Source organism: Vicugna pacos, chromosome 19 (genome assembly GCF_048564905.1).
Source record: "Vicugna pacos chromosome 19, VicPac4, whole genome shotgun sequence".
NCBI lineage: Eukaryota > Metazoa > Chordata > Mammalia > Artiodactyla > Camelidae > Vicugna > Vicugna pacos.
In genome coordinates, this window is record NC_133005.1 from 1009547 (window position 1) to 1033130 (window position 23584).

At 54.0% G+C, this 23584-nt stretch overlaps 1 protein-coding gene and 1 long non-coding RNA gene across 4 annotated transcripts; both read right to left on the bottom strand.

The window, feature by feature from the left end:
• Nucleotides 1–11929: 11929 nt before the first annotated feature.
• On the bottom strand, nt 11930–16006 carry CSTL1 (cystatin like 1). 2 transcript variants are annotated; one of them, XM_006205010.2, is made up of 4 exons: nt 15896–16006; nt 15213–15548; nt 12719–12832; nt 11930–12052 (listed from the first exon to the last, which is right to left on the bottom strand). In XM_006205010.2, the coding sequence occupies exons 2-4, from the start codon at nt 15429–15431 to the stop codon at nt 11969–11971; spliced, it is 417 nt and encodes a 138-aa protein (XP_006205072.1). In that variant the 5' UTR covers nt 15432–15548; nt 15896–16006; the 3' UTR covers nt 11930–11968. The 2 variants fall into 2 exon arrangements, with proteins under 2 accessions (XP_006205072.1, XP_072799642.1); XM_072943541.1 differs by having other exon boundaries at nt 15213–15565.
• A 242-nt stretch (nt 16007–16248) lies between these two features.
• On the bottom strand, nt 16249–18586 carry LOC140687224 (uncharacterized). Of its 2 annotated transcripts, none has more exons than XR_012061397.1 (3): nt 18506–18586; nt 18343–18418; nt 16249–16340 (listed from the first exon to the last, which is right to left on the bottom strand). It is a non-coding gene; the product is annotated as an uncharacterized lncRNA (long non-coding RNA). The 2 variants fall into 2 exon arrangements; XR_012061396.1 differs by lacking the exon at nt 16249–16340 and adding an exon at nt 16825–17278.
• Nucleotides 18587–23584: the final 4998 nt, after the last annotated feature.

A 23584-nucleotide genomic window follows, 5' to 3' on the forward strand; every position in this document is an offset into this window, starting at 1 on the left:
TCCTAGCGCTCGGAACATCTGTGATTCCACTCCCGCCCCCCAAATGCTTCAGCTCGTGATGACACGGTCTGAGTTCTTCCGCTAGCGCAGCTTTGGGGTCCAAGAGGGGTGGCAGGTGTAATTCTTGGTCTGATGGCTCGTTCCTGAATGACAGCAGAATTTCAGCCTTGTTCTCATATCGAGTGGGATTCTCTAGATTTCAAAATAAGAAGGAGAAGATGAGAAAAAGCAGAAGGAGGAGGGAAGACGCTCCGATTACCTGAGTGAGCAGCGGAGGGTGCTGGCGCGGACACCTGTGGGGCACCTCTGAGGGGCCCAAAGGACCTCCTTTGCCTGACGTGTGGAACGAGGGGACGTGACACGAGTAGCTGAGACGAGCAGGGCGTCGTCACCGACAAGGGCCAGGCTGGGAGCTGTGCCTCATTTTTGCCATCACGTGCACTTTCTGAGCCCAAACTCTGCAATTAGACCCACACCCCCGGATCAGCCATGCTGGGCCAGGGCAGGTGTCTTCCCAGAGGGACTTCTCGCCCAGAGGGCCCAGGGCAAGGTGGGCCCCTGCGGGAAGGAGGAGGACGTACGCTGCAATCCCCGTTCATTCTCCCCAGCAAACCCGAGAGAGGACTCCCTCCAGAGGGAGGATGGAGGACTGGGACCAGGAACGCCGCGTCACAGGGCCCCCCCCAAGGGTGTCACCTGGGTGGCGAGGAGTCAGCATCCCCCACCCGACAGCTCGAGTCAGGACTGCAGACAGCGTCGCCCGGCTCGTGTCCCCACGCGACCCCCTCCTGTGTTCTCCGGACGGCTGCCGGCAGTTCCCTAGGTCACAGCCGTCCTCACGCACGTCCAGCAGGGATAGCAAGGTCCCGCCCAAGGGCTCAGGCTAAACCCTTGGGGTTTAATATCATGGAGACGCTGTGGAAAACGCGCGCCCACGTGCACGCAGCATCCATCGACCTGCAGGGAGAGGGAGCCGGCGTTTATCCCGCAGCCCTGGCCAGTCACTGGCTGCAGGACAGCTCTTAGGTGCACCAGTTCCCTGGAACCTCTGGCCTGGGGTGGCCCGAGCGCACAGTGAGCAGCCAGAGGGGAGGGGCACAGGTGTCGGCATGCGGAGCCCGGGCTGGTGTGCACAGAAAGGTGAGACGCGAGGGGACCCGGCAGAACGCCAACGGGCCGCCCTCCGCACAGGTGAACTGGGGTGACGGTCTCCGCCCAGGTCTCCACCTGCTGGAGGAGGCTGGAGCTTTGAAAGAACCATTTTTTTCGAATTCGATTCTCCCTAGCAAAGATCTGGAGTCTTTGAGACCCTGTTTCAGGTGGGGCCCCGGTGAGAATCCCCTCTACCAACTATGTGGGAAGATGCTAACCTACAGTTTCCTCATCTTTTAAAAAAATTTTAATTCTTTTTTTAAAGCTTTTTTTTAGGGGAGGTGGTAATTAAGTTTATTTATTTAATAGACTTTATTCTTTTAGAGCAGTTTTCAGGTTTACAGCAGAACTGAGCAGCAAATACAGAGAGTTCGCACACAGCCCTCCCCACCCGCACATACATCCTCCCCTCCCCTCGACGTCCCTCGTCAGGGTGGCATGTCTGGTTCGATCGCTGAGCCAACATGGGCACATTATCACCAGCCGAAGTCCATAGTTTACACCGAGGGTTCACTCTTGCTGTTGTACATTCTATGGGCTTTGACAAATGCATAATGACGTGTAGCCACCACTACGGTACCATACAGAATACTTTCATTGCCTTAAAAATCCCTTGTGCTCCATCTGTTCATCCCTCCCTCCCTCCCTCTCCCCAAACCCCTGGAAACCACGATCTTTTTATTGTTTCTGAAGCTGTGCCTTTTCCAGAATGTCATTTGGTTGGAATCGTACAGTTTGTACACTTTTCAGGCTGGCTTCTTTCATTTAGTAATAGGTCTCTTTCAGGTCGTTCATGGCTTGATAGATCTCTTTTTTCACTGCACATACATCTTTTAATTTATACATATGTACTGTTCATTGTTTCCAAGAGCGTTCAGAGCTTTAGCTTTTTAAACTTACATAGTTATCAAAGGAATAAAGCCAACCACAAAATAAGAATTAATTCAGAAAGATACATACACCCCACTATTCACAGAAACATTATTTATAATTGCCAAGATATGGAAGCATCCCAAGTGCACATCAATAGATGAATAGACAACGGAGATGCAGTGTGTGTGTATATATATATATACGGAATGGAATCCAGCTCACCCATAAGAAAGAAGGATATTTTGCCATTTGTGGCCCTTCATTCACTTTTTTTTCAGTTCAAAAACCAGAATTTTAAAACTGGCAGAGACATTTCCATTACATCAAAAACAACAAAATACCTAGAAATAAACCTAACCAAGGAGGTTACCTGTACTCTGAAAGCTGAAATGACACAAAGAAATGGAAAGATTTCTTGTGCTCTTGCATTGGAAGAATCAACACTATCCAAACGGCCACACCACCCAAAGCAACCCACAGATCCAACACAACCCCCATCAAAGTACTTGCAACATTCCTCACAGAACTAGAACAGACAATTCCAAAATTTATAAGGAAACACAAAAGACCCCAAACAGCCAAAGCGATATTTGTAGATCTTTCTCTCTTTTTTTTTCTCTTTCTTCTTTTCCCTTTTCTTATGCTTTGATGACTAGAGAAGGTCCTTGAACATTTGTTGTAAAGCTGGCTTGGTGGTGCTGGAATCTTTTAGCTTTTGTTTATCTGTGAAGCTTTTGATTTCTCCGTCAAGTCTGAACGAGAGCCTTGCTGGACAGAGTGTTCTTGGTTGGAAGTTTCCCCTTGAATCACTTTAAATATATCGTGGGCTCCCCTCTGGCTTGTAGAGTTTCTGCTGAGAAATCAACTGATAACCTTATGGGAGTTGCCTTGTATGTTATTTGTTGCTTTTCTCTCGCTAATTTTAATATTTTTTCCTTATCTTTAATTGTCAGTTTGATGACCATGTGCCTTGGTGTGTCCCTCTCTGGGTTGATCCTGTGTGGAACTCTCTGCGCTTCCTGGACTTGGGTGACTGTGTCCTTTCCCAAGTTGGGGAAGTTTTCGGTGATTATCTCCCCCCAGATTTTCTCAGGTCTTTTCTCTCTTCTCTTCTCTTCCAGGGACCCCCATAATGCAAATATTAGAGTGCTTCATGTTGTCCCAGAGTTCTCTTAAACTATCCTCATTCCTTTTTATTCTTTTCCCTTTTTTCTGTTCTGCAGTAGTGATTTCCACTAATCTGTCTGCTGGCTCACTGATCTGTTCTTCTGCCTCATTTAGTTTCATTTTGGTTCCTTCTAGTGTGTTGTTCATTTCCGTGATTGTGTTCTTCACCTCTGTTTGGGTGTTCTTTATATTTTCCAACTCTTTGCTAAAAATTTCACTCTGTGCATCTATACTCCTCTTGAGTTCTCTGATCATCTTGGCCATCATTACTCTAAACTCTTTCTCAGATAAATTATCTACCTCCTCCTCGCTTATTTCTTCTTCTTCTGGGATTTTATCCTGTGCCTTGGCCTGGGAGATATTCCTTTGCCACCTCGTATTGTCTTTCTTTCTATGTGTGTGTGGATTCCTTCCACAGGCTTTGGGGTTGTTGTTTTCTTATTTCTGGTATCTGCCCTGGTGGATGAGGCTGGACTAGAGGCTTATGCAGGGCTCCTGGCAAGAGAAGCTGGTGCCTGCCCACTGCTGGGTGAAGCTCGGTCCTGGACCTCTGGTGGGTGGGCTGTGTCTAGAGGCCTTTGTGGCTCAGGAGGTCTGCTGATGGGTGGGGCTGGGTCTTGGTGCTAATGATCCAATCGAGATGTCAGCCTCCAGGAAAGCTCATGTAGAGGAACACCCCCGGAATGTCCGCCACCAGCTTTTATGTCCCCTGAGTGAGCCACAGCCGTCCCCCACGTCCCCAGGGGAGACCCTCCAAATCCAGCAGGCAGGTCTGGCCCAGGTTCCTGTGAAGTCACTGCCTCTGCCCTTGGACCTGGTGCATGTGAGTTTCCGTGTGTGCTTCCCAAGTGAATGGCGTCTCCGTTTCCCCCAGGCCCGTGAGGCTCCCAGAGCCAAGTCCCCCTGGCCTTCAAAACCAGATGCCCTGGAGTCTCCTTCCTTCCCAGTGCCGGGACCCGAGCTGGGGCTCAGAGCTCTCACTCCTGTGGGAGGGCCTCTGCGACTTAACAGATCTTCAGCTTGTGGGTCACCCACCCGGGGTGCATGGGGCCCAATTACATCGTGAGCACGCCCTTCCTACCGTCCTGCTGCGGTTCCCTCCTTATGTTTCCAGTTGCAGATCTTCCTTGCAGGTTCCAGTCTTTTTGATGGTTGTTTAGCAGTCGGTTGTGGTTCCGTTGACGTCGCGAGGAGGGGCGAGCTCGTGGTCCTCTATTATTTTAATAGAGGTACTGGGGATTGAGCCCAGGGCCCGGTGCAGGCCGAGCTACAGCCACCCCCGACAATTCCCTCATCTTCAGCTGGATGACACCTGTTCCCAGCACAGCGATAACGATGAATGAGGGTAATGCACGTAAGTTGCCCGACACGCACCCAGCACCAAGCAAACATTCAAACCAGCGTCAGTGGCCAGCAGGAACACCGGCCGCACGTGGCAGTGCGGTTTAGTGCTCACCGGCCACGCGACTCTCTTCCGGCTTCCCAGCCACTCCGTCTGGGGGTGAGGGTGGGGGCGGAGAGCAAAGGGAAGGCAGTCACTGATCTTGGATTTCTCAGCGCAGTAGATTTTCAAAATGTTTATCTTGAAATAACTAGATTCACAGGAAGTATCTTGTACCCTCCAGTACCTCTCAGCTGACCCCTCCATGGTTGCATCGTTGTAATTATAGAAAAATACCACAACCAGGAAATTGACACCAGTACACGGTGTGTGCGTGTCATTTTGTCATATGTGTAGATTTGCGCAGCCACCACCACCATCAAGGCACAGAACTATTCCATCACCTGGAAGATGCTCTGCTCCCTGAGGCCGCAGCCCCTTCCCTGCATCATCTCAGACTCCCGGCAGCCTCCAGTCTATTCGCTGTCTTTCAAATTGTCAATTCAAACACGTTGCATAGATGGAATCACACAGCGTGTGACCTTCTGAGACTGGTCGGGTGCCCTTGGGATCCATGCAAGCTGTTTCGTGCATCAGTAGTTTGTCCCTCTTGACCACTGAGTAGTATTCCACAGTGCACCACACACCAGGGCTTCACTGTTCACCCATTGCTAGGGGTGCTCGTCGTTTTCAAGTTTGAGGCTGTTGCAGATGAAGCCTCTGTGAACAAGCATGTAGAGGTTTGTGTGTGGACTTAAGTTTCCTTTCTCTAGGTTAAAGGCCCGGGAATGCCATTTCTGAGTTACACGGTAAAGTTTAATTATGGATTTTTAAAAAAGAAACTAGCGAACTGTTTTCCAGAGTGGATGTATCAAAATGTTGGTCTTTATCACTGGAGATGTTCTTTGCTCCAAGATCAACTTTATCCAATTTTAATATAGCCTCTCCTGCTTTCTCTTTTTTTTTTAAAAAGTAATAATTGATTTACAATGTTGTGTTAGTTTCAGGTGTACAGCAAAGTGATTCAGTTATCCATATACATACATATATTCTTTTGCAAATTCTTTTCCATTATAGGTTATTACTGCTGTGCAGTAAATCCTTGTTTTTCATCTATTTTATACATAGTAGTGTGTATGTGCTAACGCCAGACTCCTGATTTATCCCTCCCCCAAACCCTTTTCCCTTTGGTGACCATAATTTGTTTTCATGTCTGTGAGCCAATTTCTGGCTTGTATATAAGTTCACTTGTATCACTTTAGATTCCGCATATGAGTGATACCACTTGACATTTGTCTTTCTCTGTCTGACTTACTCCACTTAGTATGATCATCTCTAGGTCCATCCATGTTGCTGCAAATAGCAATATTTCACTCCTTTTTATGGCTGAGTAATATTCCATTATATATATATATATATATATATATATATATATATATATATATATATATATATATAATATGTATGCCACATCTTCTCCATCCAGTCATCTGTTGATGGACATTTAGGTTGGTCCCATATCTTGGCTATTGCAAATAGTGCTGTTATGAACATTAGGGTGCATGTATCTTTTGAATCATAGTTTTCTCCAGATATTTGCCCAGAAGTGGGATTGCTGGATCACATGGTAAGTCTATTTTTAGTTTTTTAAGGGATCTCCATGCTGTCCTCCATAGTGGCTGCACCAAGCTACATTCCCACCAGCAGTGAAGGAGGGTTCCCTTTCTCCACAGCCTCTCCAGCATTTGTCATTTGTGGACTTTTGAATGATGGCCATTCTGCCTGGTGTGAGGTGATACCTCATTGTAGTTTTGACTTGTATTTCTCTGTTGATTAGTAATGTTGAGCACCTTTTCATGTGCCTGTTGGCCATTTGTATATCTTCCTTGGAGAAATATCTATTTAGGTCTTCTATCCATTTTTTGTTTGGGTTGTTTGGTTTTTTTTGACATTAAGCTGTGTGAGCTGTTTGTTTATTTTGGAAATTAGTCCCTTGGTTGCATCGTTTGCATGCATTTTCTCCCGTTCCATAGGTGGTCTTTTCATTCTGTTTATGGTTTCCTTTGCTGTGCAAAAGTTTTTAGGTTTAGTTAGGTCCCATTTGTTTATTTTTGCTTTTATTCCCATTACTCTAGGAGACAGATGGGAAAAAATATTGCTGTGATTTACATCAAAGTGTGTTCTACATATGTTTTCCTCTAGGAGTTTTATAGTATCTGGTTTTACATCTAAGTCTTTAATCCATTTTGAGTTTATTTTTGCATATGGTGTTAGAGAATGTTCTAATTTCAGTCTTTTACAGGCAGCTGTCCAGTTTTCCCAGCGCCACTTACCAAAGAGACTGTCTTTTCTCCATTGCTGTTCTTACCTCCTTTGTCAGAGATCAGTTAACCAAAGCGCACAGGCTCATTTCTGGTCTTTCTATGCTGTTCCGTTGACCTGTGGGTCTGTGCTTGTGCCAGCACCGTGCTGTTTTGATTGCTGCGTCTTTGCAGCACAGTCTGAAGTCAGATTCTTCCAGCTCCGTTCTTTCTCAAGACTGTCTTGGCTGTTTGGATTCTTCTGTATTTCCACGCAAATTTAACAATTTTTTGTTTAGGTTCTGTGAACAATGCCATTGTTAGTTTGACAGGGACTGCACTGAGTCTGTAGATTGCCTTGGGTAGTGTGGCCATTTTAACAATATTGATTCTTCCAGTCCTAGAGCACGGTGTATGTTTCCATCTGTTTATGTCGTCTTCAATTTCTTTCGTCAGTGTCTTATAGTTTTCAGAGTACAGGTCTTTTGCCGACTTAGGTAGATTATATTCCTAAGTATTTAATTCTTTTTGATGTGATGGTAAGTGAGATTGTTTTCTTAATTTCTTTTTCTGATATGTCCTTGTTAGTGTATAGAAATGCAACACATTCCTGGTATTAATATATTAATATACAGAAAGCAGGATATTAACGCTGCTTTCAATGAGTGTTTGCATAATGTAACTTTTCATGTTTTTACGTTCAGCCTACCTACACCATTATATCTGAAGGGAGTTTCTTGTTGACGGTGCATAGTTGGGCCACTTTTTAAATTCACTATCGATGTCTGTCTTTTAATCAGTGTGTTTAGACAGTCTACACGCAGTTTGTATGTGCCGTTCATGGAATTATTAACACGTCAGAGCTTAAGTCCATTTTGCTCTTTGTTTTCTGTCCTCTCTGCTTTTTATTTCTGTTTTCTTTATTCTTCCTGTGAGTTACTTGAACGTTTTTCAGGGTTTTGCTTTTGTGGGTCTGCACTGTGTCTGCGTGTCTCTGCACAGCCTTCCCGTTGTCGGCCTGGAGGTCCCATCACGGGCGTGCGCCTCGGACCATGGGGTCAGTGTTCTACCAGTCGTGTGGCCGTTTCCCTCCCTTTGTCTGCCCTTGTTTCCGGGCGTCCGAACTGTTTCTTCTACATACATCAGGAACCACATCAATGATCTGATCTTCGCCTTAACCATCAAACATAGTCTACAAACTCACAGGAAGGAAGGCCTATTGCATTTACTCAAAGTTTTACTTTTTAAGGGTCTTCTTTCTGACATTTTACGAGTCTCCCTTTCACAGAGCCCTCTCCATCTAGAGAGCTCTTACCAATTCTTCGCGGGCGGAGCTTCTGGGGCAAATTCTCTTCATCTCCCTCCACCTGAGAATGACTTGATTTCCCCTTCGCTCCTAAACAATATTTTAGGTGGACATAGGATTCTGGGCAGACAGTTTTTTTTTCCTTTCAGCACCTGGATAGTGTTATGCCACTTCTGGCCCCCACGGTTTATGGTGAGAGATCTGTGGCCACTCCAATTCGGTTTCTTCTTTTCTCAGTGATAAGGCATCTTTTCTCTCTCATGGCTCTCAAGATTTTTTTCTTTGTCTTTAATTTTCAGAAGTCTGACCCTCCCGTGCCTGGGTGTGGACTTCCTCGGTTTAGTCATATTTAGAATTCCAGCAGTGTCTCAAATCTCATGTCGAGGCCCTTTGCCGCAGTGGGGAGGTCCTCAGCCATGGCTTCTTCAGGTTTTCAGCCCTCTCTCTCCTCTCCTTCCGGGCTCGCTGGGTTAGACCTTTTGTGCTGGCCTCACTGTGGCTCCGAGCGGCTGGTCCCCATTGCTCTCTCTGCAGTCAGGTCACTCTCACCCCTTTTCCGCCATTCCCCTGGGGGGCCCCCTCACGCGGTCTCATCCCCGTTACTGCACTTTTCAGTTCTAAGATTTCCGTTGGTTTCTTTGTAGCTCCTCTTCCTTGGCCGAGTTTCTTCACGTTTGCTGAGACTTTCTGCGTGTTCATTTGCTTGAAGTGGGTTTATAATGGCTCGTTGTAACATTTCCATGATGGCTGCCTTGCAGCCTCCATCCGATGATTTTGACGTCTGCGTCATCTCTACGTGAGCACCTGCTCACTGCCTCTTCTCGTGTGTAAGCTGAAACTGTCCTGGCTCTTAGCAGGACAGGTGATTTTCTGTTAAAACCTGGACATGTTCGTATGATAACTCTGGATTGTCTTTCTCTGTCTTCTAGCAAGCCCCTCTGACAGGGCCCTGGTGGGGGGAGCCCAGGTCCCCATGTGGCTTGTTGACCCAGGCTGGGGCTCCCACCACACTGGACATGGGTGGAGTTCGGGCTCCCCCAGGCCTGTGCTCCCCACTGCCTCCTCTGATACCCCCGCCATGGGGAGAAACCAAACTCCAGACTCTCCAGGAGGTTTCTCTATCCGCACAGGCAGTGGGGGGCTGGCGGCCCCCAGCAGGGATGGCAGTCCTGCCGGCCGTCTCTGACACCTCACCCACGTGGTGTCAGGCTCCTGGTCGTGGTCCCGAGGGGCTGAAAGCTCAGGCGCCCGGCTCGGCCTCGGCTCGGCCGGGGCCGTGGACCCTCCCCTCCTCCTGCGGAGCTGGCTGGGGCACAGCCGTTGCTGCCCCAGTGTTTCCTGTCCTGCAGGGCCGCCCCCCTCCTGGCCCTTGGACAGCAGAGAGCGAGCTCTGGTTGAGGCGTCTTTGTCTACACGTTAGGCAAAATGCTAGCAGCTTCTTCACCCCCAAGTCTGAGGTGGACGAAGCAAGAAGACGACCCAGGGCATCAGCTGCTGCAGCTGCTGTAACAGGCGGCCAGCTTGGTGGCTTAAAGCTGCAGAAGTGTGTTTCCCACAGTTCTGGGGCCGTGAGCCTGAGCTCAGAGGTGTCGGCCGGGCCGGGCTCCTCCCGGAGGCTCTGGGCTGGAATCTGTTCCTTGCCTCCTCCCGACTCTGGTGGCCACTGGCGCTGCGGGCTGTGGTCACACAACCCCATCGCTGCCTCCGTCTCCACATGCCTCATCCTCCACACGTCTCTGCCAAGCCCTCTCTGCCTCTCTCTGATAAGAAGACCTGTCTTGGTCTCTTAGAGGTCAGGGCCTGCCTCCCCACTCCTGTCACAGGTGCCTGCCCCAGACCTGCCTTCCTAGTTGTGTTTATGAAAACGCAAGGTGGGTGGGTGGGGTGGGGAGGGGAGAGTTCGCCTTGAAACCTCAAAGCAAAGTCATAAAGTTTGGGAAAATGGTATGAAAAAGGTGAGAGTGTCAATATAAAACTACATAAAATAAAGACAGAAATGAAGCCATGTGGCCATATGAATAAAAGATAAAAAAAGAAGTCAGACTTTGAGCGGATGTCAATCAATAATGAAGTAACTGACAGACATAGATCAAATAATTAGAAAATGTTCAAAGGTCTTGAGTAAATTAGCTGAAGGCTGAACACACACACGTCTTGTCATCCACCGACTCCACTCTCAGGGCCGTCCCAGCGGAGACGCGTGCGCCTGTCCCCTCTCAGACGGGACCATGCAGGTTGTTCTTAATGCTCTTCTTGTCAAAAGCTGGAAACTAGCCGCAGGCCGGCCCCCAGTAGAATGGATGGTAAGTCACAGTAGGCTCACACGAGGGAAACCTACACAGCCCTACACGTGAGCCACAGTGCACAGGACGCGGACGGATTCAGAAACTCTCGTGAGACAGAAGCCAGAGACAGAAGACTGTGACTGTGGGGGTCCACTTCTAAGACTTCAGCCAGTGGGCTGCGCTCGGCTGCGATCCGACAGAGGTTACCCTTGGCAGCTCCGCACCAGTGACGTGGACGTAAACCACTCTTTCATCGGGTTGTCACGTGGACCGAGGGAGGCAGTGGGGGTGGCAGGCCATGCAGGCGCAGGCAGCCCCCAGCGACATCAGCCTTTCAGAGCTGGGTGCTTCTGTGTTGCTGGCAGGAGAATTTCACCGCCTTTGACCCTTTCCCTCCATCCTCCCCTCTGCCCCAGGGCTCTTGGGGAGACCTGTGCTGCCTGCGGTGTCCACTCCTCCCCTTTGGAAACTCTCTCTCAGGTGGCTGGTCTGACTGTGCTGGTGGGACCAGGCCCCGGGGAGGGACCAGCTGGTCTGGGGGCAGCTCACAGCCCACAGCCGCTCCCCATTTGTGGTCCAGGGTGCATCTTTCTGCCAGACTATGAGTTATGTGAGGGAAGATGCCACCAGCGGTGAGCATGTCTGAGGCTCAAGGAGAGATCCCGCAGCCAGCCCAAGACCGGGTCCTCGGAGAGGCCTGCTTGCACAGTTGGCCTTGGCCGGAACCCAGGAGCTAGGATGGTAAACAGTTCCTGACGTGGCTCTAAATCTTCCCCTAAGTGATCGGGGCCTCACTGGGTCCATGTTGTGCAAACACCAGGACTGATGCTCAGCACCTGCTTTCCTTCCAGAACCTGCCATTTCGGTCCACGCTGGACAGAGGGTGCCTGTGTGAGCAGCTCCAGGGAAACCCCGGGACACTGAGCCCCAAGGAGCATCCCTGGCAAACATTTCACCTGACTCCTGGAGGACTGAGGCGCGTCCTGGGTGGCTGCCCCGGGAGGGGACCCAGAACCCCGTGCTGTGCCCCGGACGTCTCCTCCCTGCTGGCCTCCTCCCTTTGCTCAGTTTGTCTGCGTCCTTCACCACGGTAGGTCACAGCCCTGAGTACAACTCTGCGCCTGCCAGGTCCTGGGAGTCAGTCACAGAGCTGGACGTGTGCGGGGGAGAAACGGGGCTCTCCAAGGTCAGGCCAGAGTCAGGACGTGCCTGAATCGGGAACAGCCTCAGAGATACGGGCTGGAGGTGGGAAAGTTAGCAGGCCCCCAAAGAATTAGCAGCCTCCTGCTCAAACCGCAGCAGCCGCCCAAAGACCCCCAAATGCATGCTGAGTGTGTACGTGCCCCGTGGGCCTGCGCGTGTGGGCGCGTGTGAGCGTGCCTCCAGGTGCGAGTGGGGCTGTGTGCGGAGACCCTGACCAGGCACACAGGGCCTTTCAGATTCCACAATAAACAGCACACAGTGCTGCCGTCTGAGGTTTATCAAAGACTTTGCACACATGCACTTAGGCCTCCAGACAGGAGTTGTTCCAAAGCTGGTAATGGTTCAGCCAGGGCAAAGTGTACACCAGAAAGTCGCAAATGAAGCTCTGAGGAGAGAGAAGACGGACCATCAGTTCTCAGGGAAACGTTTTCCGAAGGCGACAGAAGTCCCCGCCCCCCACCGCAGTCTGGGGGAGTCCGGACCCACTTCTGAGGCTGCTCACCGACCACACGACCACGTGACCACGTGGGCAAGGCCGGATGTGCTCACTGTCACATGCTGGGGCGAGGGGGGCTGTCGGCCAGCACAGAAATGTCATCCTAGGCTCCCCTGCCCAGTCACTCAGGAGCCGGAGCAGGCATCCCCCGAGAGGCACCCCTGCACCTGGGGACAGGGAGAGCCCTTTGGGCCTGCCAGCTGGCAGGGGGTGCCACCAGGAGGGACCAGGAAGAGGGCAGAGGCTGGGAGATAGGGAGGCGACTGGACAATCCACAGGGACCTGGGGGTGCTGACCAAGACCCAGAGAAGGTCCCTGAGGGAAGCAAGCTCTGCTCCCGCCTGAGGGCTGGGGAGAGGGCCAGGTGGGTGAGGACTGGTGGCCGGAGGCCGGGGCCAGCGCAGCGCCGCCCAGGGTGGGGCGAGGCCCAGCCAGAGGGCTTCCCTCCTCACGTCCCCACCCCCCATGCCAGCCCTGGGCTGAGCCCTCGCCCCGCCCCAGCCACCCCATCCACTCCACTCCAGACCCTGCTCCCGGGCGGGCAGGCGGGCGCACCTTCCTCAGCTTATTCTTGCTCTGGACGGGGCAGGGGCGGGTGCCTGTGTCATTCCTCTTGCACTTGGTCCGGCTGATCCTCACGGTGACCAGGTACTCCACTCCTGTGGTCAGCTGCCCAGAAAAGAGCTGTTAGTTCTGACCCCGGAGCTGGGGTGAGAGGGAGGCCCAGGAGTCCCGGGGCTCGCCCTCCTCCCCTCCCGGCGGGAGGACACGTGGTGGCAGCCGAGGCCCCGTCAGCGCCCAGAGCGTGCGGAGCTGTCCCTTGCTCTGGACCAGCGCACCGCTGCAGCCACAGGTGGCTTCTCACCGTCTCCTGCTTCCTCGGGACCCATCACAGCCCTGGCCTGCACGCGTGGTCCTCAGGATGCGTGGAACCATGACCTTGTCCCCCCTCCCTGCTGTCCTTCCTGCCACACCTGACCTGACGGCCGAGCAGCTGGCACCACAGCTGATGGCCTGGGTGTAGGGACCGGGCTGACCTGAGCACACTCCCCACCCCCTCCTGGGCCCCTGCGGCCGTGCGCCGCACGCGCTCCTCCTCTCCCAGTGCCTGCCCAGGTGTGCACCCACTGAACATGCAAAACAAATTGTCGATCAGCTCAACGACCACGAATGAGGACATGTTTTAGCCAATCGCAGGAAAGCACTCAGAGGCAGCGTGAGTGGTGTGGGGGAGAACAGGAGACGGAGGAACTTCCCCTGGCCCTGGGCCCGGGACCAGGTCCGTCCACCTCCTGGGTCTCAGTTCCCTTCCCTAGAAAATGGGTGGCGGGGTGGCGTGGCACCAATTCCTCCCCAGGTGTGCACACACCCACGGAGAGTGCAGGCCCTGGCTCCTGTTCCCATGTCCGAGTGCCAGGCTGCCAGGACTAGATGGGGAGACACTGGGGAGGCCCCCTGTGGCCGGAAGCCCCAAACCCAGGAGGAACAGGCCAACAGATGGACCCCACGTGAGCGTGTGCGCTGGATCATCCACCTGGCGAGGGGAGAGACTCGGGGGAGGGCCCCGCTGCCTTGTCCCAGACTCAGTGGTCGAACCAGCGAGGAGACCAGGCACTCTCTGTGGTGGCGACAGAGGGGGCGGACAGAGCCCCAGAAACCTCGAGGCAGAGCATGCGGGGGAGGGGCCTGAGGGCAGGACCGCCGGCCTGGTCCCGCGTCCACCAAAAAGACCTCAGGACCAGGGCCCGGCTGTCCATCAAAGGGCAGCTCCATCCGGCCCGCAAGGCTCAGACCAAGAGGTCCACCCTGACATCAGCACGTGTGACCCGCACATACACGGAAGCCGGAGCATCGGTGTGGATTTCACTGACGTTTCGGCGTGCCAGGTGTCTGCTGCCTCGTTGTTAGACTGGCCATTAAACAGGAACAGGAACAATCACGGCAGTGAAGGGTCTTCACGGGTGAAGGGGGTCCAGGGGCCCAGTGGAGCCGGCCCGCTGCGTGCACCTCCGCGCCCACCGGCGCAGGGCAGCAGGTGCCGGGGGCCCAGGGGCCCTCGCCCTGGGTCACCCCGCTGCAAGGGGCACGTCCCCTCTGACCGCTGATCGGCCTGAACGGCATCAGAAGCTGCTTGTAAGCAGCCGCCTTAGGTGCTGTTAGTGATGGACCCAGTCCACACGGCAGGCCCCTGGAGACGCCAACAGGGGCAGAACGTTGGTGGACGGCCGCCACCTTGTGGCCAAGCGTCCTCAGTGTCCCTGGCTCGCCTGAGCAGGAGCGGGGGCTCAGGGCAGGCTGCCGTGCACACCCCATGAGGCCCACCAGTGTCACACGGGCACCGCCCACCCCCTCTGCTGCTCTCTGTGCCCACTGCCCCGCTCTCAGGCCGGGCCCTTTTCTCCCAGCCAGGTGATCTTTCCAAATCCAGTTAACCGAATGAAGCTGTGTTATTGCCTCTGCTCTAATACATGGCTTACTGTCTAAACTTGACGGCAGGTTGGACCAAACAAAAGTGGTTTTTAAACAGCTTTGCTTTCCTCTGTTATCCCTCAAACACTATCCTTCAGAGAAGCTTTATATGTGAAACAGGAGAGATGATCTGGTTGGAGCCTGTCCCTGCCCCGTGATTCCCTGCTCCCCAGAATCCCTTGGTAATTCCCGGCTCCCGCATAACGTGGCTGGAGGCCCTCTGTGTGAGCCCAGGTTTCCGAGGGGCACGGCCAGAAAGTCCCCGAGCGGATGTTCCAGCCCTGGACGTGGGAACCACGGCTGAGAGGGGCCTGCAGAGAACATCTGTGTTTTGCCAAACGAGACGAACGGGGGAAACAAAACCTTCCTGGCTGGCTGTCCCTCGGCAGGACCTCATTTCAGAGCGAAAGACAAGTCGAGCGCTGGAAGAGCCGCTGTGAGACTCAGGGCACATGTCTGCTCAGACCAGAGTGACAGTCCGGCCCCCGGCCTCGGCCGGCCCCTCGGTGCTCAGGCAGCTCCGGGGCTGGGCCACCCTGCAGGGTCCTCCCATCCCCGCAGCGGGAGCCTGGCCGCTCACCTGCACCTGACTTCGGAGCAGCTTGTCCACGCGGAACAGGTAGGAGTCGTTGCTCTTGTTGTTGTAGGCGTCCGTGTAGAAGGCCAGCGTGGAGTTCATGTTCTTCGCGCTCGTGGACTTCTCCTGGAAGCCGCCCCACCTCTGAGGCCGGCCCAGCCTGGCCGCCAGGGCCAGGGCCACCAGCAGCAGCAGAGGGTGCCCCCCACATCCGGCTCCCATCTCTGTGGCCTCCTCACTGCGGTGCCTTCCAGGTAGAAAGGGGCCGGCCTCGTCCGCTGGCCGCTGTCCCCGCCCGCAGCCCTCGCCAGCCAACACCGGCTGCCCCGGAGACTCTGCCTGCAGTTAAACAGAGGCTGACACCCCTTCCTTCCAGGGGCCCCATGATCTGACCGAAGGACCCACCGGGGGACTCTCCCTGCGTGGAGGCCCGACCCTCCTTTCACACCCACTGGGCTCTCCCGTGATTCCAGCAGGTGTCACTTCTAAACACCTGCCAAGCGGGCAAGACCCTCTCCCTGCCGCTACACCTGGTGAGGAGGACGGCCCCCAGGACAGACCCCACAGGTGACTGGACAGAGAAGTGCCATTGGTGGGCCTCAGGGAAGGCTTACAGAGAAGGTGACGTTTGAACTGGGATGCGAGGCATCAGGGACACGGGACAGGGAGTGATACGTTCCGCTTACCTACAGTGGGTTTCAACTGTCCAGCCCCGTCATCAACCCCGCCCCGTGCTTCTCCTAGAGAATGGTTCTCTGCCCCCTCACCGCTGAGCTCTGTCTCCTGGGTCCCGCTGTGCCTGCAGGCCCCTGTGCTAGGTCTTGCCAACTAGGTGTGGCCCCGCAGAGCATTGTGAAGTAGCCCTGGCCTCTCAGTGAGGGAGGACTGAGTTGTGGGCCTCACTCAGAAATGAAGCCCTGAAGACTGAGTAGGGGAGGGGAATTTCCTCTCCCTTCTTCGGGTCTCTGTCTCGGCCTAAGAATTAGACTGACGTAAGGTGGATTAATAGGAGACAACCATGTAAAGTTACTGACCTTGGACATGTACGTGAGAGCTTTCAAAGAGGATGAAGACGCAAAGAAGTGACCAGAGCAGGGAGCTTTTACACCTTGCAGCAAACACACAGCAAACCTGTGAAGAGAGAGCAGAGGGCTGGGCTCGGCGTGGTTTGGGTGAAGGGGCAGCAGGTGCGTCTACGCCGCCTTCTTGGCCCTGAATCGCCGTCTCTGCTCACCAGGCTTTCTCTGCCCTCCTGGTCCAGAGAGGGCACCCTTCACTTGGGACATTTGACTCCTGCTTCAGGGTAGAAGGGAGCGGGGAGGTCAGAGGGACGTCCCTGCTTCTGCCGTCTTCTCAAACTCCCCCACCTTAAGACACGGGAGAAGCCAAGGTGCCGTATTTGGGGGAAGTGTGCCCTGAACCTCATCACTTGTGCCCGGAAGCCCGTAAGAGCTCCCCCAACTTTTAGAACTCTCAGCAAGGTGGGATCCTAAACGGGTTCTGCTCCAGAGAAAGGGCAGTTGTGGGGCAGTTGACCAACTGGGATCAAGTTGCAGATCAGTTGATGGCATGACACTGTCCATGCAAACAGTCAGTAACCAGCCTGTAATCAGAATAGAAGAGAGTTTTATTCGAGCCGCACTGAGGACTGTAGCTCCGAGGAGCTGCTCTGGAGAAGCCTGGTTTTCAGCAGTTTCACGTCTTATCAGAACACAGCACATCAAACAAGTCAGGGTGGCCTCCTTCACGGTTTCCAAAACGACGTGAGCCCGCACACGGCGCATCCGCGTGGCCAGGCGCCGGGGAAGGGAGTCTGCTCACGGCGGAGCCCAAGGAGGGAAGCTCTGCGTCCCAGGGAGGGCGGCGGTCACCTGTATCTTCAAACAGACGTGCTTTACTTCTGGCCGCTGCGCTCCTCCCTTCAATGATGAAAGCAGGTGCGGGACGAGGGTTTGATGGGCGTCCTTGGCCCGTGGTCTCGTCAGCCAGACTCTGCCTCTGTGGTCATGTGGCCTCCTTTTCTGTCTGCCTCCCTCTTGCGCGGATGTTGGACAGCACTCAGGGCCTGTCTGGAAAACCCACGACGGTCTGCGCACCTCACCACCTTGCTTTTAGGGTGCTGTTCGCAGGTTCCCGGGGTCGGGGTTGGGGTGTCTTGGGGGGCATTGTCTCGGCTGCCGCACCGTGACTAGGGGAATCGGAGGGCTGACTCCCACAGGACAAGGGGAGAGCAGGGCCCTGGTCACGTCTCAGGAAAGCGAGAAGGGGAACGAACACATCCGTGGAAACGAGAGGAAACGGGAGGAAATGGGCGGCCTCATCAACTCCATTGCTAAGGGAGGAGCAGGCGTCCTGGCCGCATCCATGGACTAAGGGGAAAACAGCTGTTTCTGTGCAAGAGTAAGGGTGGAACCGAGCATCCTGGTCCCGTCCACGGAGGGTGAGGAACAGGGCCGGTGACGTCCACGGGAGCAGTGCTCCGTCCCTGCATCGGAGGGAGACGGAGTGGGAAGACTTGTTCCCACAGTTTAGGGGGAAATGGGGTGGGGGCTGGATGGGTCCGCGGAAGGAGGGAAGTGGGCAGTGACGAAGGTCAAGGAATAAGGGAAATGACCCGCCTGTTGTCCAGAACACGCTGCAGGGACAGGTGGCCGTTCAATGTCCATAAGCTAAGAGGGGACTGAGGCCACCACGTCCACAAAACTTGGTGGACATAGGGGCCTGTGTCCATGAATTAAGGGATGAATACTGAGACTGATAAAGTCCACAGGAAGGGAAGGTATGAGGCCTGATTTCTTCGTGGAGTCGCGGACAGTGGAGCCCCCGGGCTCCCGCGGTGAGAAGAGCGAGGACTCGGCCACATCCGGGAAGGAGGGAACATGCCTGGTTAAATCCCTGCAGTGAGCAGGAGGGGACTGACCACACCCTTTGACAGGCGAACGGGGAGCCTGGACATGTTCACGGAATTAGGGAGAAAGGTCTCTGGACGTTTCCTTGGAAAGGGGGACACAGGTGAAAATGAAAACTCAGCTTTCTGCCCGTGTGGGGAAAACCCAGCTCTGCCCTGCGGGTCTCTCTCCCCTGGGTCTCCTTTACTGCTGCCACTGGACACGATTTAGGACACTCTGCTCACCAAATGGGGGGGGTCCTCGCCACAGGAGACCCTCTGCGACCCCAGCCAGATGTCTTGCGATTCAACTCAGTTCTGCCTGGAGATGGTGTTAGACCCCACAGGTAAGGCCCAGTCCCACCAGCCTCCCCCGCTTCCGAGGACAATGGCAAGTCCAGCTTGTCACCTGTGCTCTGACCGACGCACTGGAGATCGGAGGTCCCCACACCGGCTCTGTGGGGTCACTGCGTCTGCTAGCGCCTCACAGAACTCGGGGAGCATGTAGGTTCACCACTGGTTTGTGACGAAAGGATCTGTTAGAGGACACAGGTGACCGTCCAGAGGGACACGGGCGTGGCGCAGAGGTGGGAAGAGGCGCAGAGCCTGCCTGCCCCCTGCACACTCTCCCAGCTGCCCCGTGGTCCCCGAACCCCACACTTGGGGAATTTTATGACAGCTTCATCTCATGGACATGATTGACTGTCACCCCGTTTTCAGCCCTTCGCCCTTCTCAAGAGAAGAGGGTGGCCAGCCCCCGCCCAGAAGCCACTGAGAGTCACCTGACCAGAACGGGAGACACTCCTGCCACCCAGGAAGCTGCACGGGTTCTGGGAGCTCTGTGCCTGGAATTGGGTGCGAAGACCAGGAGGGCTATTTCTTGCCAGCTCGCAGCAGGGGCTGGGTCGTGCCTGTGGCGCAGCGCGGAACCAGAGGCCCTGGCCAGTCACGTCCACAGGACGAGGGGAAGCAGAGCCGACTCACTTCCGCGGGATAACAGGGGACAGGTGCTGCCGGGCACAGCCTGGGGTGGGGGGAGTAGGAGCCCGGTGTTGCCGTGGAGTGAGGATGCGTCACTGGCGGTGTTCATGGGACAGTGAAAAACACGGCCCTGCTCTCGTCAGTAAAAGAACGGGAGACGGGGCCTGGTCACAACACGGAACCAGAGGAAACAAACGGGGCCTGGGTACACCTGTGGAGTGAGGGCGGGAGCGAGGGAATGCAGGGGGCACGAGGGGCTGTGGGTGACACAGGTGCTCATTATACGGGTTGTAGTGATGACTGCAGGCCTGAGCCACGTGTCAAAGCTCTTCAGATTGTGCAGCTGAACGTATGCCAGTTACACCTCAAAACAGCGGTGTCGGGACACCCAGGCTGGCCACTCTGGTCTCACTGCGGGGCGGGGGCAGCCTGTCCTCTGTGGCTTGGCTGTGGCTTCACCTTCTGGGTCTGCTTCTTCATCTGTAAGACTGGGCTGTGGTGAACCCCTCGGAGGATTGTGAAAATTAGATTATAAAAGGTACGGAGGAGCGGGCTCAGGGCGGGGCCAGGGAGGGGAAGCAGGCCTCAGCTATCTCAGTAAGGAGGGGGGCCTCCAGCACCAGGAGGGGGGCAGGTGGGGTGCCCTGGGGCTCCGGGCCACTTCCAGCGGCCTCCACCCTCTCTGCTCCCCCCAGGCAGGGAGCCGGTCACTGTGACGTCCTCTTTGTGACTTGCGTCCTCCCAGCCTCTCCCCCTCACTCTGGGAGAACAAATATGCCGACAGCCGGGCCTGGCCTCCTCTGGGCTCCTCTCTCCACTGCCTTGCTGTGTGGATTCCGTGTGCGGGTGTGCTTGGGCGGCACCGTGCGTGATCAGCTCTTCCCTGTCCCGTAAACAGCCCGGCTCTAGACTGACTGCCGACCTGGACCTAACCCGGGCAGGGCGCCAGTCTATCTGAGAGCCGCCCTGACGAGCCTAACAAGGAACGGCGCGCATGTCCCTCACGCCGGGGGCTGGCGGGGGCACTGCCCGGCCCGGGTCCCTGGGCTGCCGCAGAAGGACGGGGCTGGCCTTGGCTGGAGACGCCTGCGGTCCTGGGAGCAGGCCAGCAGCACAGCGCCGGCCATAACGGGCCGGTGCCCCGGATGGTTGGGCGCTGGCATCACCCCGAAGGCCCCAGCAGGCACCGGGCTCCGCAGGCTGACAGGAACCTGCCTCTACTTCCTCTGCTGTCTTTCCGGGTTCCCGTAGAAAGACGCCGTCCTCCCGGGCCAGCGAGCGGCCAGAGCTGAAGGGGACGAGACTCTGGGGTCACCTTCAAGCCCTCGCGTGCAAGCCCACTGCCCGCGTCTTCTGGGCGGCTGCTTGTCTTCCGCTGATTTGTAGACCGTCCTCGTCCTTAAAACAGTTATTTTGGGGGTGTGTGCGCTCCTTTTCTGGATTGTGTTTGTCCTTTCACTTGCGTTGTGCTGAGTTGGTGAAAACAAAGCTTTAGTCTTAAAGGGGTGGCTCTATCGATTTTCTCTCCTGTGGTTTGCAGGGTTGCTGTCTATTTAGGAAACCAAGGCCATAAAGCTACCTTCCTGTATTTTCATTTAAAGCTTCTAGAAGTCTTAAAGTTTCGCACAACACTTCTGTGCCTGTAACTATCAAGTTTTGTGCATGGTGTGCTTGCTAATTTTTGTTCAGAACTTTTGTGTCTGTGTTCACAAGTGAGACTGGCCCCAGATTGCCCTTTCTCGTGCTGGCACTTTCTGGTCTGGGTTTCAAGGTTATGCCAGCCTCAGACAAGGAGCTGGGCAGCACGGTCAGTGGGACACACTGGCAACAGGAAGGTTTATTTACGGACACCCACAACGCTGCAGGTGCTAGGGAGCCGGGGCACAGGACCGTCGTCTGCTGCAGGACGGCCTCCCCGTGGGGCCCGGGGAACAGCACCACCCCTCTCCCTTCTGCCCTCCACCTCAGACCGCGCACCTTACTGGCCAAACACAACAGGAAGTTCGAGGCTGTGGCCCCTCTGATGGAGTCCGCACAGGTCTGCACCGCAGGGCAGACAGCTCCAGGAGGACAGGGGGTGAGGGAGGCCTGACACAGGGTGATTCCCCTGTCTTAATCTGGGGACGAGTTGCTAGGTTTTCCCTTTTTTTTGCCTACTTTTAGGGACTGGGAAAGACTATGATCTGAATTCATTCCATTGTCTTTGTCCAGGCAGCCTCCGAGTGTCGTCAGCGCTCACTGTCCAAGGCAGGAATGTTCTAGAAAGTCAGTGCAGACCCTGAATTAACAAGAACGGAACCATTGCCTACCCCCGCCCCATCTGGAAATGCGGTTTGCTTCCCCTGAGTGCTCACATTTTGTCAACCCATCAATATGTACCTTCTTTTTTTTAAATTAAATTTTACTTTTTAATTGAGGTATAGTCAGTTACACTGTGTCAATATGTGCCTTCTTGTATATGACACATATCGTTTTACTTGACATACAGTTGACTCACTGGCTGACTCACTGGTGACAGCTCTGTAACTCAAGGCTGCACAAGGCTCATCTGACAGCCAGGCTTCCTCCTGAGGGCACGGCCCAGCCTTCTTGCCTCAGGGACTAGACAGCACTTCAGCACTGGGTTTGGGGCCAATTAAATAGCAAAGTCACCAACAGAACGTACAAAAATGTGAAAAACGAGAAGGACACTCATTTACAACACGAGGGCAGAGGGTCGCCTTGTCCCTGTGTGCATGGGGCATGCCAGTGTCTCCTGCCCTGCACGTGTCTGCAGATGACCTCGAAAGTGCTCCTAGGACTGATTCTAGTCACCCATAAATGCAAGCAAATAGGCAGTCGCAAACACAGACCTCGTGGGCAACGAGCAACATGGGCATTTCCAGGTCCAGTCCCTCGCTGCTGGGTGTGCTGAGCGCCAGGAGACGCTGGCTCCACACCCTCAAGAAGCCGGCATCTGTGTGACCACCCCTGGGAAAGCCCACCCTGCATTCTGGGACAGACCTCAGTATTTTTGAAATAGTGAGACATGATGAAGCCCGAATACGCCACCATGGGAAAGAGACAGGTAAAATTCAGTGCAATGACTTCTTCCCCAGTATTGCTCCAGATCAGCTTCTCGGAGTTAGAGTGATGCATGCAGTAAAAGAAAGAAGCTCTGCCAGAGGAGCTGAGGTTTCCTTTGGTCTCTAGAGTGGCTGCACTGGGTGAACTCTGTGACATATGCTGTGGTTACCTTTCTGCCTAGGAGTCTGGACTTCTTGCCTTCCTCTCTGAAGACAGGCCTCATCTTCTTAGCTATATTTTGTGTGCCAGTGCCCACGGTGCATTTATTAATAGTTTGAAATTGTCACAAGTTCTTGCTTGGCAGTGATTTTCATATTTGCTTCACCACTTCTGCTTTAGCCTTGCCAAATGTAAATGGTCTAGACTTTATATTAAAAAATGACGCCCTCTGGGACAGGCCTGGAAATCGTTGGCACCCAATAGCATCTATCCATGGATACTTGTGGGAGATTAGAAGTCTTGCTGGCAGGCAGAGCTGTGTTCCAGGAGACCCACTCCACACTATGGCCAGCATTATGTAGAGGGACCTCACTGGTTCGCATCCATTGAAAAGAATCCAGTCAACAAAAGACCATTGTGCCTACATCCCACATAGGCAGGTCTTCAATGACCAGTGAAGACTGACAAAGTTGCAATGTGCAGGCACTGAAAAACAACTCTGATTTTAATTTTTTTAGATTAACGTTAGTATTTTTTAATTGAAGTATAGTCGATTTACAGCGCTGTTAGTTTCTTGTGTACAGCATAGTGGTTCAGTTACACATATACACTCCTTCTCATATTCTTTTTCACTATTACAAGGTATTGAATATAGTTCCCTGTGCTCTACAGTATGACCTTGTAGTTTACCTATTTTATATATAGTAGTGTGTATCTGCAAATTCCAAACTCCCAGTTTATCCCTTCCCCTCTTTCCCCCTGGTAACCGCAAGTTTATTTTCTACGTCTGTGAGTCTGCTTCTGTTTTGCAGATGAGTTATTTGTGTTATTTTTTTAAGATTCCACATATAAGTGATATCGTATGGTATTTTTATATTGAATTTATATTGGGACAAATGCTTCCTCGTTAAAGGCCTTGCTCGAGATAAACGTGGCCCCTCCTGCTGCTGCAGCTGGAGGGTTGGTAGCCGGGCATCGCAAGGTCAGTGCAGCTGCTTACCACGGCCGGGCCACCTTAGACCACGCTCGGGGAATTCGCGCGCAGTGGGGCATTCCATCCTGCCACCTGCCGCGCCCTCCATCCCGTTATCCCCGCGTCCCCGAGTCCTCGTCCGTCCCCTGACCACGCTCAGTCGTGCTGGGCGGGGACTCCTGAACCAACGTGATGCTTGGGTTTGAAGCCGTCTTCCATGGAAGCCACGGGCCCCTTTCCATTTCCCGCATCCTTAAAACGATAAACGTTCTCCTAGGCCGAGGGCCCTACAGAAGGTCGGGACCCCAG

What these genes read in the sequence shown, in the direction of transcription:
- CSTL1 (XM_006205010.2), bottom strand. Translation starts at nt 15,431, where the DNA reads ATGGGAGCCGGATGTGGGGGGCACCCTCTGCTGCTGCTGGTGGCCCTG. An exon ending in TGCTCCGAAGTCAGGTGCAG is followed by an intron (nt 12,833 to 15,212) that starts GTGAGCGGCCAG and finishes TTTTCTGGGCAG; the next exon opens with CTGACCACAGGAGTGGAGTA. An exon ending in GCAAGAATAAGCTGAGGAAG is followed by an intron (nt 12,053 to 12,718) that starts GTGCGCCCGCCT and finishes CTCTCTCCTCAG; the next exon opens with AGCTTCATTTGCGACTTTCT.